The sequence below is a fragment of the Pelodiscus sinensis genome, chromosome 7, assembly GCF_052426305.1.
Source record: "Pelodiscus sinensis isolate ZL-2025 chromosome 7, ASM5242630v1, whole genome shotgun sequence".
Taxonomy (NCBI): Eukaryota; Metazoa; Chordata; order Testudines; family Trionychidae; genus Pelodiscus; species Pelodiscus sinensis.
In genome coordinates, this window is record NC_143058.1 from 58,239,780 (window position 1) to 58,259,489 (window position 19,710).

The 19,710-nt window shown below is 43.7% G+C and overlaps 2 protein-coding genes across 4 annotated transcripts in view; one reads left to right on the top strand and one right to left on the bottom strand.

Moving 5' to 3' along the window:
* SUMO1 (small ubiquitin like modifier 1) overlaps nt 1-19,710 on the top strand; it is a 115,994-nt gene that overhangs the window by 53,729 nt on the left and 42,555 nt on the right. The gene's annotated exons all lie outside the window — the stretch shown is intronic.
* The window catches only part of KIAA2012 (KIAA2012 ortholog), a 125,892-nt gene that overhangs the window by 34,593 nt on the left and 71,589 nt on the right, over nt 1-19,710 (bottom strand). The window contains exons 13-15 of one of the 2 annotated variants that reach the window (XM_075933852.2): nt 16,068-16,139; nt 6,187-6,241; nt 5,914-6,096 (exon numbers count right to left, since the gene is read on the bottom strand). In XM_075933852.2, the coding sequence (XP_075789967.2) occupies nt 5,914-6,096; nt 6,187-6,241; nt 16,068-16,139 (310 nt within the window). The remainder of the gene's footprint in view (nt 1-5,913; nt 6,097-6,186; nt 6,242-16,067; nt 16,140-19,710) is intronic. The other variant, XM_075933853.2, reaches the window with a different exon arrangement.

Below are 19,710 nucleotides of genomic sequence, written 5' to 3' on the forward strand. Positions count from 1 at the left end.
GTAGAAGAAGCACAGATCCAGTCAGAGCTTCTAATGTAATGTATGCCACAGGCTCCATTTGCTTTCTCCTGCCACCCATCGTCATCTCTTATCCAGACCGAGCTGTAACAAGCTTGCTCCCATCCGAGGCTGTCTACACTACAGAGTTTTTCCGAAAAAACTTCACTTGCATCCACACTGTAATTACATTCTTTCGACAAAAAATGGAAAGAACAGAGGGGTTTTTCTGACATTGGTAAACCCCTTTCTACGAGGAAGAAGCCTTTTTCTGAAAGAGCTCTTTCGGAAAAAGGCGTGTGTGGATGGGGAAGAGGGAGTTCTTTTAAAAGAAGAGGAAAAAGCACAGGTGCCCTGGTGGCTACTCCATCCATAGTAATCACAGCTAAAATGCAAGATAGCGTCCACAATGAGTGGATGCTATCAGTCGAAAAAGCAGATTGTTTTTTTTGATGCACTTTTGCTGTGTGGACGCTCTCTTTTGGCAGAAGTTTTTCAGAAGATCTCTTCTGGAAAAGCTTCTGAAATAAGCCTGCAGTGTAGACATAGCCCAAGACCTGATCTCTACCAGACCCAGGCATTTGATGCACCCTCTGTGTTGGATGGAATGGAGATAGAAAGCTGCCTGGGATGAAGTGGGAATTTTTCTGTGATATTTTTAGGATGTCTGTTCATGCCTCAGTTTCCCTCTTTGCTATGCATCGCTACCCCAGGAGCACAAAAGGGTTAGATCAGCTCTTGGGGCAGAATAAGAGTTCTGAAGTGTGTCCTTATTGTTTGAGGCAAATGAATGGGTCAGGTCATTACAGGCCTGAATGAAACTGGCCCATATCAATGGAAGATCCAGAAAAGAAAATGGGAACTTCAAGGACTGAACAATTAATACCTCACGGGGAAACTCCAGCAGGTGGGGCATGTGAACTGAGTGTGGCTCTGTGGTAAGACAGTGGACCAAGAAGTGTCAGGCTAATGGGATACAAGGGTGAACATGACATTCGAAAGAAGAACTGACACAGTGGCAGGCCCAGGTCAGACAGGCTGCAGAAAAGGCAGTGTCAATAGTCATTTTTCTGGCTGATGGGAGGCAAGGTCATTCTGAGGCTTGCTCTTCCCTCCTCCTCCAAACTGTGTAAAGAGGGGAGCAAGTTGCACTGCTGTCTGCCTTTTGGGAATGGGAAGGTTCCCAGGGCTTGGTCACTCCAGGCTCCACCAACCAGCAGGGATGTTAAAGGGCGGTTCGATGGTGACGGGTGAACATTTTGCCTGCTGAGGCTGCCTCTAGTCTTGTAAAACACTTATGCTATATCTACAAGACAAAATTCTTGCACAAGAGCATGTCCACACCTCAAAGCACATCACAAAAGCAATGTGCTTTTGTGCAAGAGAGCATCCACACTGCATGGATGCTCTTGTGCAAGAAAGCTCTGATGGCCATTCACTGGTGCTTTTTCCTCTGGAGTGTCCACACTTGCCTTTTTGCGCAAGAACTCTTGCGCAAAAGGGAGTTTATGCCTCATAAAAGGAGGTTTACCTATGGCGGAAAAAACCCTTTGTCCTGCCATTTTACTCTTGATTTCCTTGTGCAAAAGTGCATTTGAGGTGTAGACGCTCCACGGGTTTTTGTGCAAAAACAGTGGTGTTGACTGTAAGTTAGAACATTAAGATCAAGGATGTTACAACCAAAAGGACGCTAAAATCAAAATGGAGTCTTGAGTTTGACACAGAAATCAAAATGGAACCCCAAAGACTAAAAGATTTTTGCCACCAAAAATCATCATTTGCACACAACACTGTTGCTCTGCACACGGCACTAAAGTCTGCACCTGGAACGCTAATCTGCATCCTGCTGTTTCCTGCCTTGGGATCTTTATAAACTGCAGTGTTGTATTCTGGGGTTATTCTTTGTGTTGTTACCTGTTGTATTCAATATATCTTTTAAATTTGACATTCGTGTCTGTGCTTATTTCGGACTGGAGAAATCCGCCGGTGACAGATACAGTGGTTTCCAGGTTGTGCCACCTTCTGGGACAAAGGCAGTTTCCATCTATTCAGATCAGCCCCACTAAATTTAGTTTACTAGTGTGCCTTTGCTAGTAACAGCGGGTTTTGTGCAAAAACCATGAAGTGTAGACGTAGCCTTAGGGTGGGTCTACACTATAAACCTGCAGTGGTATAGATGCGATAAATCGACTTCTAAGTGCTCTTCCGTTGACTCTGGTACACCAGTGGAACAAGAATTGCAGGCAGAGCATCGGCTGTTGGCTTCCCGCAGTGAAGACACTGCAGTAAGTAGGTGTAAGTACATAGACTTCAGCTACATTATTCACATAGTTGAGGTTGCAGATCGCTGCCCCACCCATAGTGTAGACCAAGCCTACACTTATGGGAGAGAGCTCTCCCGTTGGCTTAACTCCACCTCTGTGAGAGTTTCTCCTGCCACCAAAGCACTGTCTATGTTAACGCTTAAGTCAGTATAACTGTGTCACTCAGGGGTGTGGATTATTCTAGTAATCTGCCACTGTCATCACCTAATCTCCCAGGTCTAAATGCCCTGGCTGAAACCCACTGAAATGGTGCTGAATTTTTTCTCTTGCTTCCTGTTCTAACTTGGCACTCCTCTCAGTTGAATAATTACAGGGTGAGCTCAAATTAATGGTTCTGCAGTATTTTTGGACCAGTTCCTATTACTGATTCTTTCCTGTTGTTACCCATTGGTGCTTTGAATCAGACTTCGATTTTATTAGCCTGTTTTTGACAAAGGAGACCTGCTAGTAGAAAAAGCTGTTTAAAGAAAACCCTTGTGCTTCTGTATTGGAGATGTGTGGGATGCTGGTAATTTTGGTCGTGTGTGTGTGTGTGTGTGTGTGTGTGTGTGTGCGCGTGCGCGTGCGCGCATAAATATATACAGGGCTTGACAAACGGGGGCGAAAGCTGCTCGCCAGCCCTGCACTGCGCATGCGCAAGAACCGCATTGCGCACGTGCCCCCTCCGGTAAATGGGGCGCGTGGCTGAAATCTACTCACCCATGGTGATTCTATAGTTTGTCAAGCCGTGTGTGTGTGTGTGTGTGTGTGTATTTATTAAAAAAAATCAGGGCTGTGAAAAATCCCATCCCTGAGGGATGTACTTTCATTGACCTAACCTCTGGTATAGACAATGGGAGGGCTTCTTCCGTGAACACTGCTACCTCCTCTCATGGATGTGCATAAACTACACCGAGGGGAGTTGAAGGATTCCAACACACCACTGAACAATGAACTGACCCTCAGGATCCTCCCCTGCCAATCCCACAAAAGGAAGGCCTCTATGTGGACCTCTCTTGACGCTCTCCCATCAGCGTAGTAGTGTCTTCACTGAAGCATTACATCAATGCTGCTTGCAGTATTTCAAATGTAGATCTGCCCTTAGTTAAGTATCTCCTATTAAAGTAAATGGGAATTAATTTCTGCGTAACATCAAAAAAAAAAAAATTCTAGGAATTTTGGTAGGCTCCTCTCCAAAGTTTGTCTTTTCAATCCAGGCCACAACCATGCTGAAACGGGGAGAATGTGGCAGCTTTTTCTATAAAACTTTGTCTATTTAACTTGAGAGAGTAAATGGAGTTTGGGGCCAAAATCAGATCTGGTGTAAGTTTGTGCTTATCCGGTGACTATAGGAAAACTGCGCCTACCTACTCCAGAACTGAATTTCTGAGCTGAGCCTATGAAATTCAAGGAATCAAAAGGAAAAACATGAGAGAGAGTTAGAAGATACTGTTTTGAAAGGGTCATATGTAAGGAGGATAAACTACACTTCTTTATGATCCAAGATCTAACAGCCAGGGAAATGATTCAAGCATTAAAATAGACCTGTAACTTCAGTCTTTTCAGACATATATGAGTGTTACTAGGCTGGAGAAGAAAAAGCGCAGGAGTAGTGTGATAGTTTCTCACTGACTCAACAAGACCTGTCAAGCTATTGCCTCATTTCTTTCACTTGCTTATTAATGGCCTCCTGCACTATAAAAAGAACACCCCAAAATATTCTAAGCCCTTTGGAGAACATTTTATATTGTCTATCAGATATTAAATGGTCTGCTAGCAACAAGGAAAGAATTTCCTGAAACTCTGGTCAGTATTTCCACCTCACCTCCACGTCTTAACAAGAAGTTATGCACGATTAAATTGGTGGCTATAAGATAAACAAATGCAGGTGGCATATTTAGCCCCCGTCATTGACATCTACACTTCATGTCAGACCAAATCCCAAATCAATTGGGAAGTAATGAAGTCATAGGTGTAAGTAACTCCGAAGGAAGATAAAGCTGTCAAATGCTCCACAAATGCCACCAGGAGTAAGTGGACTGCTGGAAGGAAACACGTTTGTCATTGACTGACCTGTGGTTTGAAAAATAAGATAAAAGTGCACGGGAAGTTTAAAAAAAGCAACACAGGCCACATGATCCTTCCCTTCATGTATAGGCTACAAACGCCTCACATTAAGGGGCAAATGCATTCTTTTTAGTCAGAATCCGAAGAACTTCTTGCATGCAAAACCAGCTGGCTAATGACGTTAAAGTCGACTTTGTTAGCTTGGGGCTCAGTTCTGCATCCTTTACGCCCAAGTAGTAACAATGGGGCTATTCCCTTATGTGCTGCTTAGTTTAATAAGAATTGCAAAGCCAAGTCCTCTGCTTTTAACACAATGGTTTAAGCTTAATCCAAGTGTGTAACCCCACAAAGTTCAATGGATTCTTACTAGAGATGAACTGGCCCCATGGCTACTTAACAGACATGAGATCTGGGTTCAAGGAACACTTTGGGATTAGAACCATGTGAGGTGTTTGCACTGAAACCTAGAACCACACACGGCTCTCCTGGACTGGCATTTAAAACTTGGTAAATTTCATTGAAAGGTTTGTGAAGGCTCTCAAGCTTCTGAGCTGGACTTTGGCTGGGATTCACTTATGGTTGTGCCTCCATTTTGAGTGTATTTTGCTTTAAGTTTTTAGCTTGTTTGAACCTGGAATGGCAGGGTCAAGTTTTGCAGTTATACCTGTGCATCTCCTTTGGGTCAAGTAGTGTAAACCCACCCAGAATGAAACTACAGTAAATGTTCACCCAACCCTTCCTCTGAAATGAAACCAATGACTCAGCTTGATTCATAATCCCCAACTTCTAATGTGGAAAGTTTGTAGATGGAAGGAAAGAGTGTTTAATAATATTAGGCCAAATCCTGATTCAACTTTGAGTGGCATTTGAATGATTGGAACAATCATTGGAACAGTAGGTCTTGGTTTCAGAGCAATAATAAACAAAATATGTCATATATTATATGATTTTTATTTATTGGGCACTCAAACCTGAAGACACTCAGATGCCAGTTAATCTAAAGGATGGCTGCTGGTTACTAAGGTACCAACTTATGGTTGACTAAATTCTCACATACCTTAAAGTGGAGAAAAAGCCAGGGGAGTAACATTAAAATGGAGAAAAAGACAGAGGGGTTGAACTTAATCACCTCCTGAGGTCTCTTCCAACCCTATGATTCTAGGATTTAACTATAAGAAAACACAAAGGAGTAAACTTTTCAAAAGCTCCTATATTCCATTTTTAAAAGTGCCTATGGCCCTTAGGACACTAAATCTCATTGACACTCCACTGGCACTTAGGATAAATTAGGATACAATTTTTGAAAGCACCTGTCATGTGAACTTTGTGTTTCCACAGAGACCTAACTATTGGAGAAGCTTTAGAATATGGACTATTACCTAGGAAGAAAATAGCACAGCAATGATTCTCAAAACCAGCACAAGTCACCACATTTTTCAGCTTCCAATCGAAAGCATTTTTAAATGGTAGGCACATCCTTTTCCTACTGTGCGCTCAACAGATACCAGCCCTGTATGAAAAATAGAGATGATCATGGATCTCTTACCTTTCACAAAGTCACTCTCCTCCTGCTGCTTTGCTCCAGGTGTCTGGATCACACTGTTGGAATGCAGCAATGAGCTGGAGCACAACTTAGTCTGTTGAGCCTGTGTCAACTTGAGATGTCCAGAGAGACTGTTTTGGCCTTGTGTTTCCTCTCTGAATTCAAGAACAGGGTCCCCATTTCCTACTGGCAAAAAGAAAGAATTAGCAATAGTGTTTGTGCACAGATCAAACGATGCAGTAAAAAAATGAATGAGTAAGCACCAACTAATTTTACCTTTATCTTGTTCATTTTCTGTTCTGTGCCTATATGCTTCTTCTGTTCTAATTTCCTGTTGTTTTAAAAGAGAAGCACCTTTTAATTCAAACATTAATTACTTGTAACCTTCCCAACTCAATTAGGTAAGTAGGTGTTATTCATAGCACTGTCTTGGGGAAATCAATGTAAACTGCCCTGTGCTCTGTGCAAAGATGGGCCTAACACAGCAGAACTTCATCTTAATCTGCAACATGTTGAAGAGGGCTGGATTTCTGAGCCTGTACAGGAGGTGTGGCGTGAGGAAGTGGTGGATAATGGGAGATGTAAGGTAATGCTGTACATATGGGCTTGTCTGCAGGAAACAATTGTATTGACTCTGCACAAATCTTCATGGTTGTGTCAAGCATGATGCTGACCATGACTTTGCAGCCAGTGTAGATGGGGGCAGGTAAAATGCAACAATGGGGCAGCTGTTGTAAACCCGTCCCAAAAATAAGTAAGTAAACAAACCCTAGTCCCAAAAAGGTTTATGCAAGACCAGCTGACTCAAGGAAATTGACTTGCCCTTGTCTATGGGGCCTGCAAAGTTTGGATCGACATTCTGTTAGTTCACTATTATCTAGGGTCATAGTCTAACTCACTGTCTAGTGAAGAGCAGCCCCATTGCTCCCTGTACAAAGGTGCCACAGTTGAAGAAGAGGTTGCTGCAATAGTCCTACATACAGCCATCTGGGGTTAGGTCTACGCTACAGAGTTTTTGCGCAAAAACTCGCGGATTGTCCACACCTCAAGCGTGTTCTTGTGCAAGTAAAATGAAAGAACAGAGTGGTTTTTCTAGTGTAGATATTCCTCCTTCTATGAGCTCTTGCACAAAAAGGTGCGTGGGGACCTTTCCTTCTTCTAAGAGCCCTTGTGCAAAAAGGTGTGTGGGGACAGGGATTTTTTGTGCAAAAACGCAATAAAAAAAGCACAGGTGCCCTGGTGGCCATTCTATAAATAGCAATCAGAGTTTCCTTTTGAGAGAGCACCCATGCAGTCTGGACGCTCTCTTGCACAAAAGAGCATCACTTTTTTGATGCGCTTTTGCAGTGTGGATACGCTCTTGCCAAGAAGTTTTTGCAGAGGAGCTCTTCCATAAAAAGCTTCTTGCACAAGAAGCTTATCATGTAGACATAGCCTGGGAGAAGGATTCCTTCTACCCCCTTGTGGTGAACCTGGCTACCTGAGATCAGGGAGGGAGAGAGGGAGGAAGATTTGGCTTTCAGAAAATCACTGGGGAAGTCTGTTAGACTGAGTGCCAGGAGCTCTGGGATCCCAGTTCTGTGTTCAAGTTAGTAAACCAGCTCTCTCCACTGAAGTTACATTAATTTTCACATTGCACCTCATTTCATCCCTCAAGTAACAAAAATGTCTACAAAAAGAAAATGAACAAACAAGGTGGTGACAGACAAGGCAGGGAGAGACATTGGGAAGTGAAGACAGAAATGTCTAGGAGCAACAGCAGTACTGCTCCCATGTTAATGATGACTAATAAGCCACTTATTCAAGAGCAGATTCCCTTCGACTGCTGGGACAGCAAAGAGTGAGAAGGGTTGTAGATGAGAGACAGAGACAATGCAGGGAAGTGTGTGTTGTGTTTGGGGCTTTCTTGCTGTGTGCTGAGCTTGTGTTTGAGAGTGAGGGTTGGTGTGTGTTCTTTTTTGTTTTTTGTTTGTTTATTTATTTATTTTCCCCTGTGTTTGAGAGTGAGGCTTTTTTTTTAACCACTTCCCCTTTGCCCTTCCCCTCCCCTTGATGGAGTTTGTGCTGTGATTGGCTATGATTGGTAGGGGCTGTGATTGGCTGTGATTGGCAGGTGGAAACTGTTGGCTTCTAATTAAAGTTTGAATTCTAGAAGCCTCTGCTGATTGGCTGAGCCTTGGTAGGGGGAGGGACTTTCAGGCACTCCACGGCTTTATAAGGCAGTGGGCAAGTGACCAAGGAGCTTGCAAACAGGACAGCAGCGATGGATGGTGATGGGTCTGCTATTGTTACCTGCACAGCGTGTGCCATGTTTGTCTTCCTCCCGGAAGAAAGAACTGATTTCATCTGCCCAAAGTGCAAGCTGGTCGACATTTTGGAAGAAAAAATTAGAGGACTGGACAAGTGTCGACCCTATGCTCGATCAGAGAGGATGAAGACTTCCTCAATAGAAGGCAGAATTTAATCCTTCAAGCATGGCAGGCAGAGGAGCCAGAGAGGGCAGTACGTGACCAGGAAGAGAACTGGCAGCATGTAACTTCTAGAAGAGGAAAAAGGCCAGCACGGGAATCCCCCGATGCTATAGAGGTAAGCAATCGTTTTCAAGATCTCTCCACAGGCTCTGCAGTGCTGAAAGCTCTGGACGGGACCTCATAAGGAAGAAACCAGAAGGGAACACCATCTACTGGAAGGCATGGGATGCGTAGTCCTAGGGATGGGGGTTCCACGGCCACCACCCCCAAAAGAAAACGACGGGTGGTGGTGGTCGGGGACTCCCTTCTAAGAGGGACTGAGCCATCCCTCTGCCGTCCGGACCTGGAATCTCGAGAGGTGTGCTGCTTACCGGGAGCTCACATTCAGGATATCACTGAGAGGCTTACCAAGCTGATTAAACCTTCGGATCGCTACCCCTTCCTGCTTCTCCACGTGGGAACAAATGATACGGCCAAGAATGACCTTGAGCGGGTTACTGCGGATTATGTAGCGCTGGGAAGAAGGATCCAAGAATTTGGAGCGCAAGTGGTGTTTTTGTCCATCCTCCCTGTTGAAGGGAAAGGACTGGGCAGGGATCGTCGAATTGAGGATGTAAATGCGTGGTTGCGCAGATGGTGTCGCAGAGATGGCTTTGGTTTCTTCGACCATGGGATTCTGTTCCGGGCACAAAGATTGTTAGGAAGAGATGGGATCCACCTAACGAAGAGAGAAAGGAGCATCTTCGCGGGCAGGCTTGCAAACCTAGTGAGGAGGGCTTTAAACTAGGTTCGTCGGGGGATGGTGACCAAAACCCTGAGGGGAGTGGGAAAGTCGGATACTGGGGAGAAATGCAGAGAGGAAGGGGCAAGAAAGGAGGACCCATGTTTCAAATGGAGAAGATGGACAATCAACTGGTTACCTGAAGTGTTTGTACACTAATGCGAGAAGCCTGGGCAACAAACAGGAAGAACTGGAGGCCCTGGCCCACACCAAGAAATATGATTTAATTGGGATAACAGAGACTTGGTGGGATGACTCCATGACAGCGCTCCAGTCATGCGAAGGGTATAGACTGTTCAGGAACAACAGGCAGGGGAGAAAAGGAGGAGGAGTTGTGCTATATGTCAGAGAGCACTACGACTGCTCTGAACTCCAGTATAAAGAGGGAGAAAAACCAGTTGAAAGTCTATGGGTTAAGTTTAAAGGAGCAAACAACAGCAGTGATGTTGTGGTTGGTGTCTGCTACAGGCCACCGAATCAGGTGGATGAGGTAGATGAGGCTTTCTTCGGACAAATGAGCGAAGCTTCCAGATCGCAGGCCCTGGTTCTTGTGGGGGACTTTAATTACCCTGACATCTGTTGGGAAACCTATACGGCAGTACACAGGCAATCCAGGAAGTTTTTGGAGAATGTTGGGGATAACTTGTTGACACAAGTGCTGAAGGATCCAACCAGGGGCCGTGCACAGCTTGACCTTCTGCTCACAAACAGGGAGGAACTAATAGGGGAAGTGGAGGTGGGTGACAACCTGGGAAGCAGTGATCATGAGATGGTAGATTTCAGGATCCTGACCAAAGGAAGAAAAGAGAGTAGTAAAATACACACCTTGGACTTCAGAAAAGCAGATTTTGACTCCCTCAGGGATCTGATGGGCAGAATCCCCTGGGATGTTAACATGAAGGGGAAAGGAGTCCAGGACAGCTGGCAGTATTTTAAAGAAGCCTTATTGAAGGCACAGAAAGAAACCATCCCGACGTGTAGCAAGAGAGGCAAACATGGTAGGAGACCGGATTGGCTTACAGGGGAAATCCTTGGTGAACTAAAGCACAAAAAGGAAGCTTACAAAAAGTGGAAACTTGGACAATGACCAGGGAGGAGTTTAAAGGTATAGCTCGAGAATGCCGTGGAGTTATCAGGAAGGTGAAAGCGCAAATGGAATTGTGACTGGCTAAAGATGTGAAGGATAACAAGAAAGGTTTCTACAGGCATGTTAACAAGAAGGAGGTGATCAGAGAGGGTGTGCGGCCCCTAATGGTTGAAGGAGGTAACCTAGGGACAGATGATGTGGGGAAAGCTGAAGTGTTCAATGCTTTCTTTGCCTCTGTATTCATGGACAAGGTCGGCTCCTGGACTTCTGCGCTAAGTGACGCAAGATGGGATGAAGATGGACAGCCCATGGTGGATAAAGAACAGTGTAGGAACTATTTAGAAAAGCTAAATGTACATAAATCCATGGGTCTGAACTTAGTGCATCCGAGGGTACTGAGGGAGTTGGCAAATGTCATTGAGGAGCCTTTGGCTATTATCTTTGAAAAGTCGTGGAGATCAAGAGAAATCCCGGATGATTGGAAAAAGGCAAATGTAGTGCCCATCTTCAAAAAAGGGAAGAAGGATGATCCAGGGAACTATAGGCCAGTCAGTCTTACCTTGGTTCCTGGAAAAATCATGGAAGAGATCCTTAAGGAATCCATTTTGAGGCACTTGGATGAGAGGAAAATGATTAGGAATAGTCAGCATGGATTCACAAAGGGCAAGTTGTTCCTGACCAATCTGATTAGCTTCTATGATAAGGTAACTGGCTTGGTGGACATGGGGAAGTCAGTGGATGTTATATACCTTGACTTTAGCAAGGCTTTTGATACGGTCTCCCACAATATTCTTGCCAGCAAGTTAAGGGAATGTGGATTGGATAAATGGACAGTAAGATGGCTAGAAGGCTGGGCCCAGCGGGTAGTGATCAATGGCTCGATGTCAGGATGACGGTCGGTTTCTAGCGGAGTGCCCCAAGGTTCGGTTCTAGGACCGGTTTTGTTCAATATCTTTATTAATGACCTGGATGAGGGGATGGATTGCACCCTCAGCAAGTTTGCGGATGACACTAAGCTGGGGGGAGAGGTAGATACGCTTAAGGGCAGAGATAGGATCCAGAATGACTTAGACAAATTGGAGGATTGGGCCACAAGAAATCTGATGAGGTTCAACAAGGACAAGTGTAGAGTCCTGCACTTGGGACGGAAGAATCCCAAGCATAGTTACAAGCTGGGGACCAACCGGTTAAGTAGTAGTTCTGCAGAAAAGGACCTGGGGGTTACAGTGGATGAGAAGCTGGATATGAGTCAACAGTGTGCCCTTGTAGCCAAGAAGGCCAATGGCATATTAGGTTGCATTAAGAGGAGCATTGCCAGCAGATCCAGAGATGTCATCATTCCCCTTTATTCGGCTTTGGTGAGGCCGCATCTGGAGTATTGTGTCCAGTTCTGGGCCCCCCGCTACAAAAAGGATGTGGACTCATTGGAGAGGGTCCAGCGGAGGGCAACCAAAATGATTAGGGGGCTGGAGCATATGACTTATGAGGAGAGGCTGAGGGACTTGGGTCTGTTTAGTCTGCAGAAGCGAAGAGTGAGGGGGGATTTGATAGCAGCCTTCAATTTCCTGAAGGGAGGTTCCAAAGAGGATGGAGAGAGGCTGTTCTCAGTAGCGACAGATGGGAGAACAAGGAGCAATGGTCTCAAGTTGTGGTGGGAGAGGTCCAGGTTGGATATTAGGAAAAACTATTTCACTAGGAGAGTGGTGAAGCATGGGAATGGGTTAGCTAGGGAAGTAGTGGAGTCTCCATCCCTAGAGGTGTTTAAGTCCCGGCTTGACAAAGCCCTGGCTGGGTTGATTTAGTTGGGATTGGTCCTGCCTAGAGCAGGGAGCTGGACTTGATGACCTTCTGAGGTCTATTCCAGTTCTATGATTCTATTATTCTAAACACTGGAACAGTAGCAGGATAGGTATTAGGGATGTGAAGGACTAGTCGACTATCCGATAAGCATTTGCTTATCAGATAGTCAGCAGGCTAGTCAACTAGTCGCTCCCCTCTGCCTTACTCTGTCTATAAGAAAGAGGCAGCAAGAGGGGGAATCAAAGGGGGTACTTCAAAGTGCCAGCGCCGCATGGAGCCTGGGACCTGACCTTAGGCTCCATGCGAGGCTGCCACTTTGAAACACCATGTGCAGCCCCGGGCCAGCTAGGGTGTCCCTAGGCTACACGTGGCATTTCAAAGCGACAGCGCCACATGGAGCCCAGGGTCAGTGGGGCACTTTCGCTTTTGAAAGCTGTTGGTACACTGCAAAGGCAGAGGTGCCCAATCGAATAGTCAATGCAAAATGCATTAACTATTTGGTTAGTCAATTACTCTCAGTTTAACATCCCTAATAGGTATTGTTGCCTGTGACATGTGAGACTCACTTCTACAAAGTGCAGCCCAGTGAGAAGAGGTGCCCTCCATTCTCACCTTGTAACTTTGAGCCAACTCTGAAACCTGCCTGTTTGGGGTAGCTCTTTTAAAAGAGAGTAACAAATTGTTCCAATGCCTGATTTTGCAGACAACAGACAGGCAAAAGTCTCATTGATTGCAATAGCTTTTCTGTGACAGGGCAGCAGAATCATGCCCTTAGCTTCTAATTTAACTCAAAATCTGCTGTTGTTTACACCCACCCAAATCCGGAGTAAACTCTACTCATTTCAGTGGCCTAATTACTCTACTCATGTGTGTTTTCTTCAGATCCTGTCTCTGTTTGTTAGCTCTTCTCACCTCAGTTGCTTTTCTTCAGTTGCAAGGTTAGTTGGTTGTGTCCATAACCAACACCATGTTCTATGTGGCAAAGGCAGTTGAAGCTGCTGATTGATACATAGGGTTAATTAGCTTCCTTCCTCCTTCTGCATCACTAGTCACTGAACAGATCTAGCCTCAGGTAGAATTTGAGTCATTCTCCCACAGCTGTCACTATTGCATAAGATAGAGCTCTAGGTTTTTTTTATGGCACGTTTGGGAGAAAATCAGATTTGTCACAGCAAAATTCCTGGGTTTTGGTTAAAACTAGTAAAAATTCCCACCCACAAGAGCTTTTGAAGTATGTATAACATACATGTACATAAAAGAAGTATAGGTGGTGCGGCGCCTCTTGCCTCCTTTGAGTGTTGCCTAAGTTTACTTGGATTAATTAAACTTCTTTAGTGGGAAGAAAGAAGGGCTCCTCTCATTTCACCTCCCCTCTGATTTGCTTATGAATTCCCACACATGACTTCTTCATCCTAAGTTGCCACCAGAATTCTCTATATGTTGGGAGTTTATATCCATTAAATTTCAGTACATTTAAAAGCAGTGATGTGACACAGCACTCAGTCATGGAGAAAAGGGAGGTGCCGTAGAGGGGAGATAATTGATGCAATTTAAGAAGCTGGGATACACCTTTCTGATTACGGGTATTCCTATTTTTCTCACTGTTACCTGACTTTTTTGATAGGGAGGGGAAGTAGGGCTGGGGAAGTTTGTTCCTACCTCAGAAGTTGACTCAGGTCATGATGTTTAAGCACTCTGACTTTGTCTACCCTGCAGAGTTTTTGCGCAAGAAGCTTCTTCCGCAAAAATTTGTGCAAAGTGTGTCCACACCTCAAAAGTGCATCACAGAAACGATGCGCTTTTGCACAAGAGAGCGTCCACACTGCATGGACACTCTTGCGCAAGACAGTTCTGATTGCTATTCACAGAATGACCATCAAAGCACCTGTGCTTTTTGTGATAGGCTCTTTTTGTGCAAGAAACCCCTGTGGAGTGTCCACACACACCTTGTTGCGCAAGAGCTCTTGCACAAAAAGGAGTTATTCCTTGTGAGGAGAAAAATAACTCTACCAGGAAAAGCTCTGTCCTGTCTATTTACTATATTTTTTTTGCACAAAAACGTGCTTGAGTTGTGAACGCTCCATGGGTTTTTGTGAGAAAACAGCTGTTTTTGCACAAAAACCCTGTAGTGTATTTCTGATACAAATATAGCTGAGATGGTAGAAGAGCTTCAGTGTGGGATGGACACAAAGCTGAACCATATTACTTATAAATGCAACTAACTGGTTCCAAATCACAGTTAAAATCTCTAGATAGAACCTAAGAAAACAAGAAGTAGTCCTGTGGCACCTTAGGCTGTGTCTAAACTACATGCCTTTTTCGATAAAGGGATGTAGATTAGGCATGTCGATATTGCAAATGAAGCCAGAATTTAAATATACCATGCTTCATTTGCATAATGGTGGTTGCCACTTTTTTTTCAAAACGGGGCTTTTTCAAACAAACAGACAAAAAAACCCTCCGGCAGTTTAGATGGGGCATTTTCGACTGAGTACAGGATCTTTCTAAATGGGGTATTTCTGTCGAAAATGCCCCATCTAAACTACTGGGGTTTTTTTCCAAAAAAGCCCTGTTTTGGGAAAAAAGCAGCAGCTGCCATTGTGCAAATGAAGCATAGGGTATTTAAATCCCAGCTTCATTTGCAATATCAACGTGCCTAATCTACATCCCTTTATTGAAAAAGGGATGTCATTTAGACACAACCTTAGAGATTAAAAAATAGATAGCATCATGAGCTTTCATGGGTAAAACCCACTTCATCAGATGAGTTGGCATGGAAATAATAGAAATGAGGCTAATTAAAGTGGGCTGAATCTGTCCCATTTGTTGCTTTTGATGTGAAAATGTGGCTATTAAGACAGGGGAATATGCCTTTGTAATGCACCAACCAGTTAATGTCTATATTCAAGCCCTGGGTAACAGCATCAAATGTATAGATGAATTCCAGTACTGCAGTCTTTCTCTGTAATTGGGTGGTGAAATTCCTTTGTAGAAGAATGGCCACTTTTAAATCTATGATTGAGTGACCAGGTTCCTCTACAGATTTATGTGTGTTACCATTTCTGATGTCTGATTTGTGTCCATTTATTCTTTGTTGTTGAGCTGTGGTTTCCAACTAGTTCTGAAGCAGTAGCCAATATAGTGGCTACTGCTATAGTGAACTAGCCACACTCAACTAGCTAAATTTCCACATGTGACTAGTGTGTTGGACACCACAGTTGCAGAGACTGTCCAATTTGGCCAGTCTACATGGCAGAGGGGCATTGCTGGCATTTGATGGCGTATATCACATTAGAGGATGTGCAGTGATATGACCTCCTGATATTGTGGCTTATGTGGTTAGATCCTGTGATGGTGTCGCTTGTATAGATATGTGGTCAGAGTTGGCAATGGGGTTTGTTGCAGAGGGAGGTTCCTGAGTGAGCATGTCTGAGGTGTGATGTGTGACTGCTGGAAAGGATTTGCTTCAGGTTGAGGGGTTGTCTGTAGGTGAGGACTGGCTGGTATCTCAAGGCCTGTGAGAGTGAGGGATCGTTTTCCAGGATAGGTTGTAGATGGTCAATGATGCACTGGAGGGGTTAGTGGATGCATTAGTGGATGCTCCCAGGCTTATATGTGGCATTTGCGCTATGTTGGGGTAAAGGACACAATGTAGGGTTCTGTGCAGGAGAATTCTGCAACCCCTCACGTGTCAGGGAGCTGAACTGTTCTGCAGCCGAGGAGAAGGTGGACTATGTAGCTCTGGTGACTGGCAGGTAGCCAGGGGGTTCATACATAGCTAAAACGAACAGGACAAATAGCCCACTAGGGTATGGCAGATTATATCACTGTTCTTCTCTACAACCGCTAATTCAGTCTGTGGGCCAATTATGAGCTGCTTTAGGCTGAGGACCACATTTCCTCAGCTCTGTTTGGTTTTTCTGAGTTCACAGCCCATTGACGTGGGATGTGCGTTCTGTCCAAGGGTTTCCTCCCTTTTCTTTAAATACATTGTGGTAAATTCCTATTTCGAACATACCAATCCTTTATCTGTATAAGCCCCAGGATCTCCTTTCTTCAGGGCAGCTGCTTCCAAAGGCTGGGTGGCCTCCTGTGAAGAAAAATCCCATCAGAGGCATGACAGTTATAGTTAGTACTATTTAAATAGTTCACATCTCTATTGATTTCATGCCTTGTGATATCAACTGCTGAAATAAGAACAAACACACACAAAAGGCAAAGCTGTTATACAGTCTATGAGATTAGGGACATCTGTTGTTTGTTTATACAGCCTCTCAAATATGCATTGTGTTTTACAGACAGGTAAATTCTGCCACAAAGAAGTTATAGGCAAAGACCATAATAATGAAACCGGATCAGCATGGGCAGGTCTCTGCACCATGAAGAACCCCGAGTGAAGGACTGCCGATAAAGTTACATGACAAGCAGCCATTGTAAAAGCTATGGGATTACTGGGAAGGGAATCTGAGATTAACAGCAATGAAATCATTTTGGCTTTAAATTGTGTGCCTGTGCAGTTCTGCATATTTCAGAGAAGGGCAGGGTTCATATGATTCAGGGAAGAGGAATTTCATAGGAGGAAAGAGCAGAGCCATTATGGACAAGGTCAGGAAGATGGGTCCAGAGCATGTTGTTAATGCTTAATAAACCACAGAAAGGAAACATTATTTACTATCATCAAACTCAAAGAGCAGGATGTGTAGCATCTTGTAAAAGAGTAAAATAATGTATGCGTAGGGCCCTTTCAGCCACTTGCCTGTAGAATTTATCCTTTTCCCACAAAACTATGCTCCAGAATCAGATGTAATGATTTTAAAATATTTCTTTAGACTTTGTGATTGTGAAGAAAATCTTAACAGTGTAAACCAGATGTAAAGTGGAACAAGATGCAGTGTTAATCTAGCAGATAGTCTAAAGAGAAATATTTGTAAATTGCCCCATTCATCTCAATGGTGTATTAATTCTGTAGTGTAGCCTATTTATTAACTAATTTAAATGTGAACACTCATTACTTCAGCCAAAACATCCAAGGGACAGGAGAGGACTGGGACTCTGAAGTGGCGCAGGGACTTGAGAGATCTGATCTGCCTCTCTGGGACTCTGTTTCCCCATCTATAAAATAGGAATATTGATCAGGTACTTGGACTGGATGATCTAGTGGTTCCCTTTGGCCTTAAAACTGAGATCCCTTTTGCAAAGCTCTTTAAGATGCAAAGCCCTGTACAACTGAAAACAAGTGTTTTGCATTAAAAGTGCTTCATTGCCGGGTATTTTGAACTTTATTTTAAAAGAAGAAAAGCAAATGAAAGGCTACAGTTTTGTGACTAAAAGTCAGATTGTGGTCCAAGTCCTCAGCTGGTATAAGCTGTAGTAGCCCTGTTAAAGTCAATGGAGATACACTGAGTCACACCAACTGAACATCTTGCTCATGGAGTCTAACATTTAGAGATGATTTAAAATGAATATTTCTGGTTTTAGATTTTAACCAATAAAACTGACCCAAGGCTTTCTTTTACAATTCATTTTTAAATGCACATGGAAAATACCTAGTTTAGCTATTTTGAAATGTAATTTTTTTAACTTTGACTCCTTTGCTGAGTTCTGTTCCCAAATTTGTTACCAAGAAATTAAATAATCTAGCAGAATTTCTTTGCAGTGCAATTAAAACATTTTTTAATTTGAGCCCCGCATAGGACATAAAGGGCTGTAATGACATATTATATGTAACATATGTAATTTTGCCCTGTTTTAACATACCAGCTTTTTATTTCTATAACTGTGGGGCATTCCTTTCTTCAGGACAGCTACCCCCAAGGCCTCTGAGCTCTTCTGTGAAGATAAACAAGACTTGCAGAGATCTGACCTACAATGAAAGCTATTTAATATCACAAATATTTTCAGAAATAGCTTTCTTACAAGCAAACATTCAATGTTAACTTCTGAGTGTAGCCTGAAACTAGCACAGACTGATTTATGAATAGCACATCTCCCTGCTCTAAAGAGTTGTACAGTTGTACGGTGTTGCTGCATACTGTGAAACACTGTGCTACTTTCTATTGGGGTATTGTCTTGAGCAGTGTTTATAAGTGTTCCTGAGCTCTTTGAAAGAAATGTGTTACACAAAAGCAGATTACTGTTACAGATGTGAACCTCTGAGGACAGACACAGATGGTCTATGCTAGAGAATTGAACTGGTGCCGCTAGATCATACCATTGTGTGCCCATAGTATTGCATGTCCACACTAGACCGTAGTTAACTGAAACAGCCTGCTTCCATTTTGTCTCGCTTCACATTAGCTCTGCCATACACCACTAGTGCAATGTCAATTGGATTCTTATCCCACCGATGCTTGCGCAGCTCCTAGGAGCAGAGGAGTCTGGGAAATTTTGAAAGGCCTTGTGGGATATATCTGGAAGTGTTTTACAGGAGTGCTGGAAGAGGCGGTTAGTGTGCTTGTCTAGAGAAGATGAGGCCACGGAAGAAGCTTCATGTCTCCTGTTGTGCTTCACCCTGTGCCTGGACCAGCTTCCCACTTCTTATTCACTATGCGCTTTTCTTGGGTATGTCTACACAGCAGGGCTTACCTTGAAATAAGCCATCCATATTGAGCTACGTCAATTGCGTAGCTTATTTCGAAACTGGGAGTGTCTACACAGCACTTATTTTGAAATAGAGCCCTTTTTCTCTGACTTCCCTTACTCCTCGTACAATGAGGATTACAGGAGTCGGAGTAAGAAGTCCTCCAGCTTGACAGTATTTTGACATTATTTCAAAATACCTGTCTGCTATGTAGACGTTGACTAAGTTATTTCGGAATAGTGCTAGTTATTTAGAAATAATGTTACTGTGTAGACATACCCCTTTAGTCCTAATCAACCTGTTTTGTGGTCCTCATTTTTGTTGTAGCCATGTTCTCTCATTCCTGAGCTGTTGCAGAGAAGTAGTATAAGGTCTGCTAACTTCTGGAGAGATAGTATCTCTATTTTCTGCTTTATAAAATGCTGGGTACATTTATGGTGCTGTATAAATAATGAACTATAAATAACACTGGCGCTCACTAAGATCTCATATTGTTAAGAGATATGATCATGTCACTGTGGATGGGTAGTAACTTGCAGGAAGGCAATTTTGCTGCCAGCTGATGCTTTCACATAACAATCATCACTATTTATCAGTGTTTAAAAACACTTAATCACTAAACCGTCAGACAATTTCGAGGCACAGTTCATTCATGTTGATTGGCAGACTTTGCTCACAACAGGCCTGGGATTGCATTAGCTAGGTTGGAGCAGGTCAGGATTGAGCCTCAATTGGCACGGATGTGTGGGAAGCTTGTTTAATACAAGTTCTAGCTGGTGGTATCAGTACCTCACTTTCATGAGCGCACAGGTCAATTTGTCTGCAAGTTGGCAACAGCTCATTGTGTTACAGGGAAAATGCAATAGACCTGCGAGATTCCGTTGACTGTGCATTTCTTTCCCTACCTTTTATAGTCTCTCTTCTCTTTTTCTCTGTGCATCATAAAACACTTTGCAACATTAGTTCTACTTTCAAGAGCTAGTAAGGGCACAGCAGTTGACAGCATGCATGTAGCCAGCACACTCCCATAGAAGCATTTTTCTGTCTATTTGAGAATTTCAGGAACCGATTCCTGACTTTG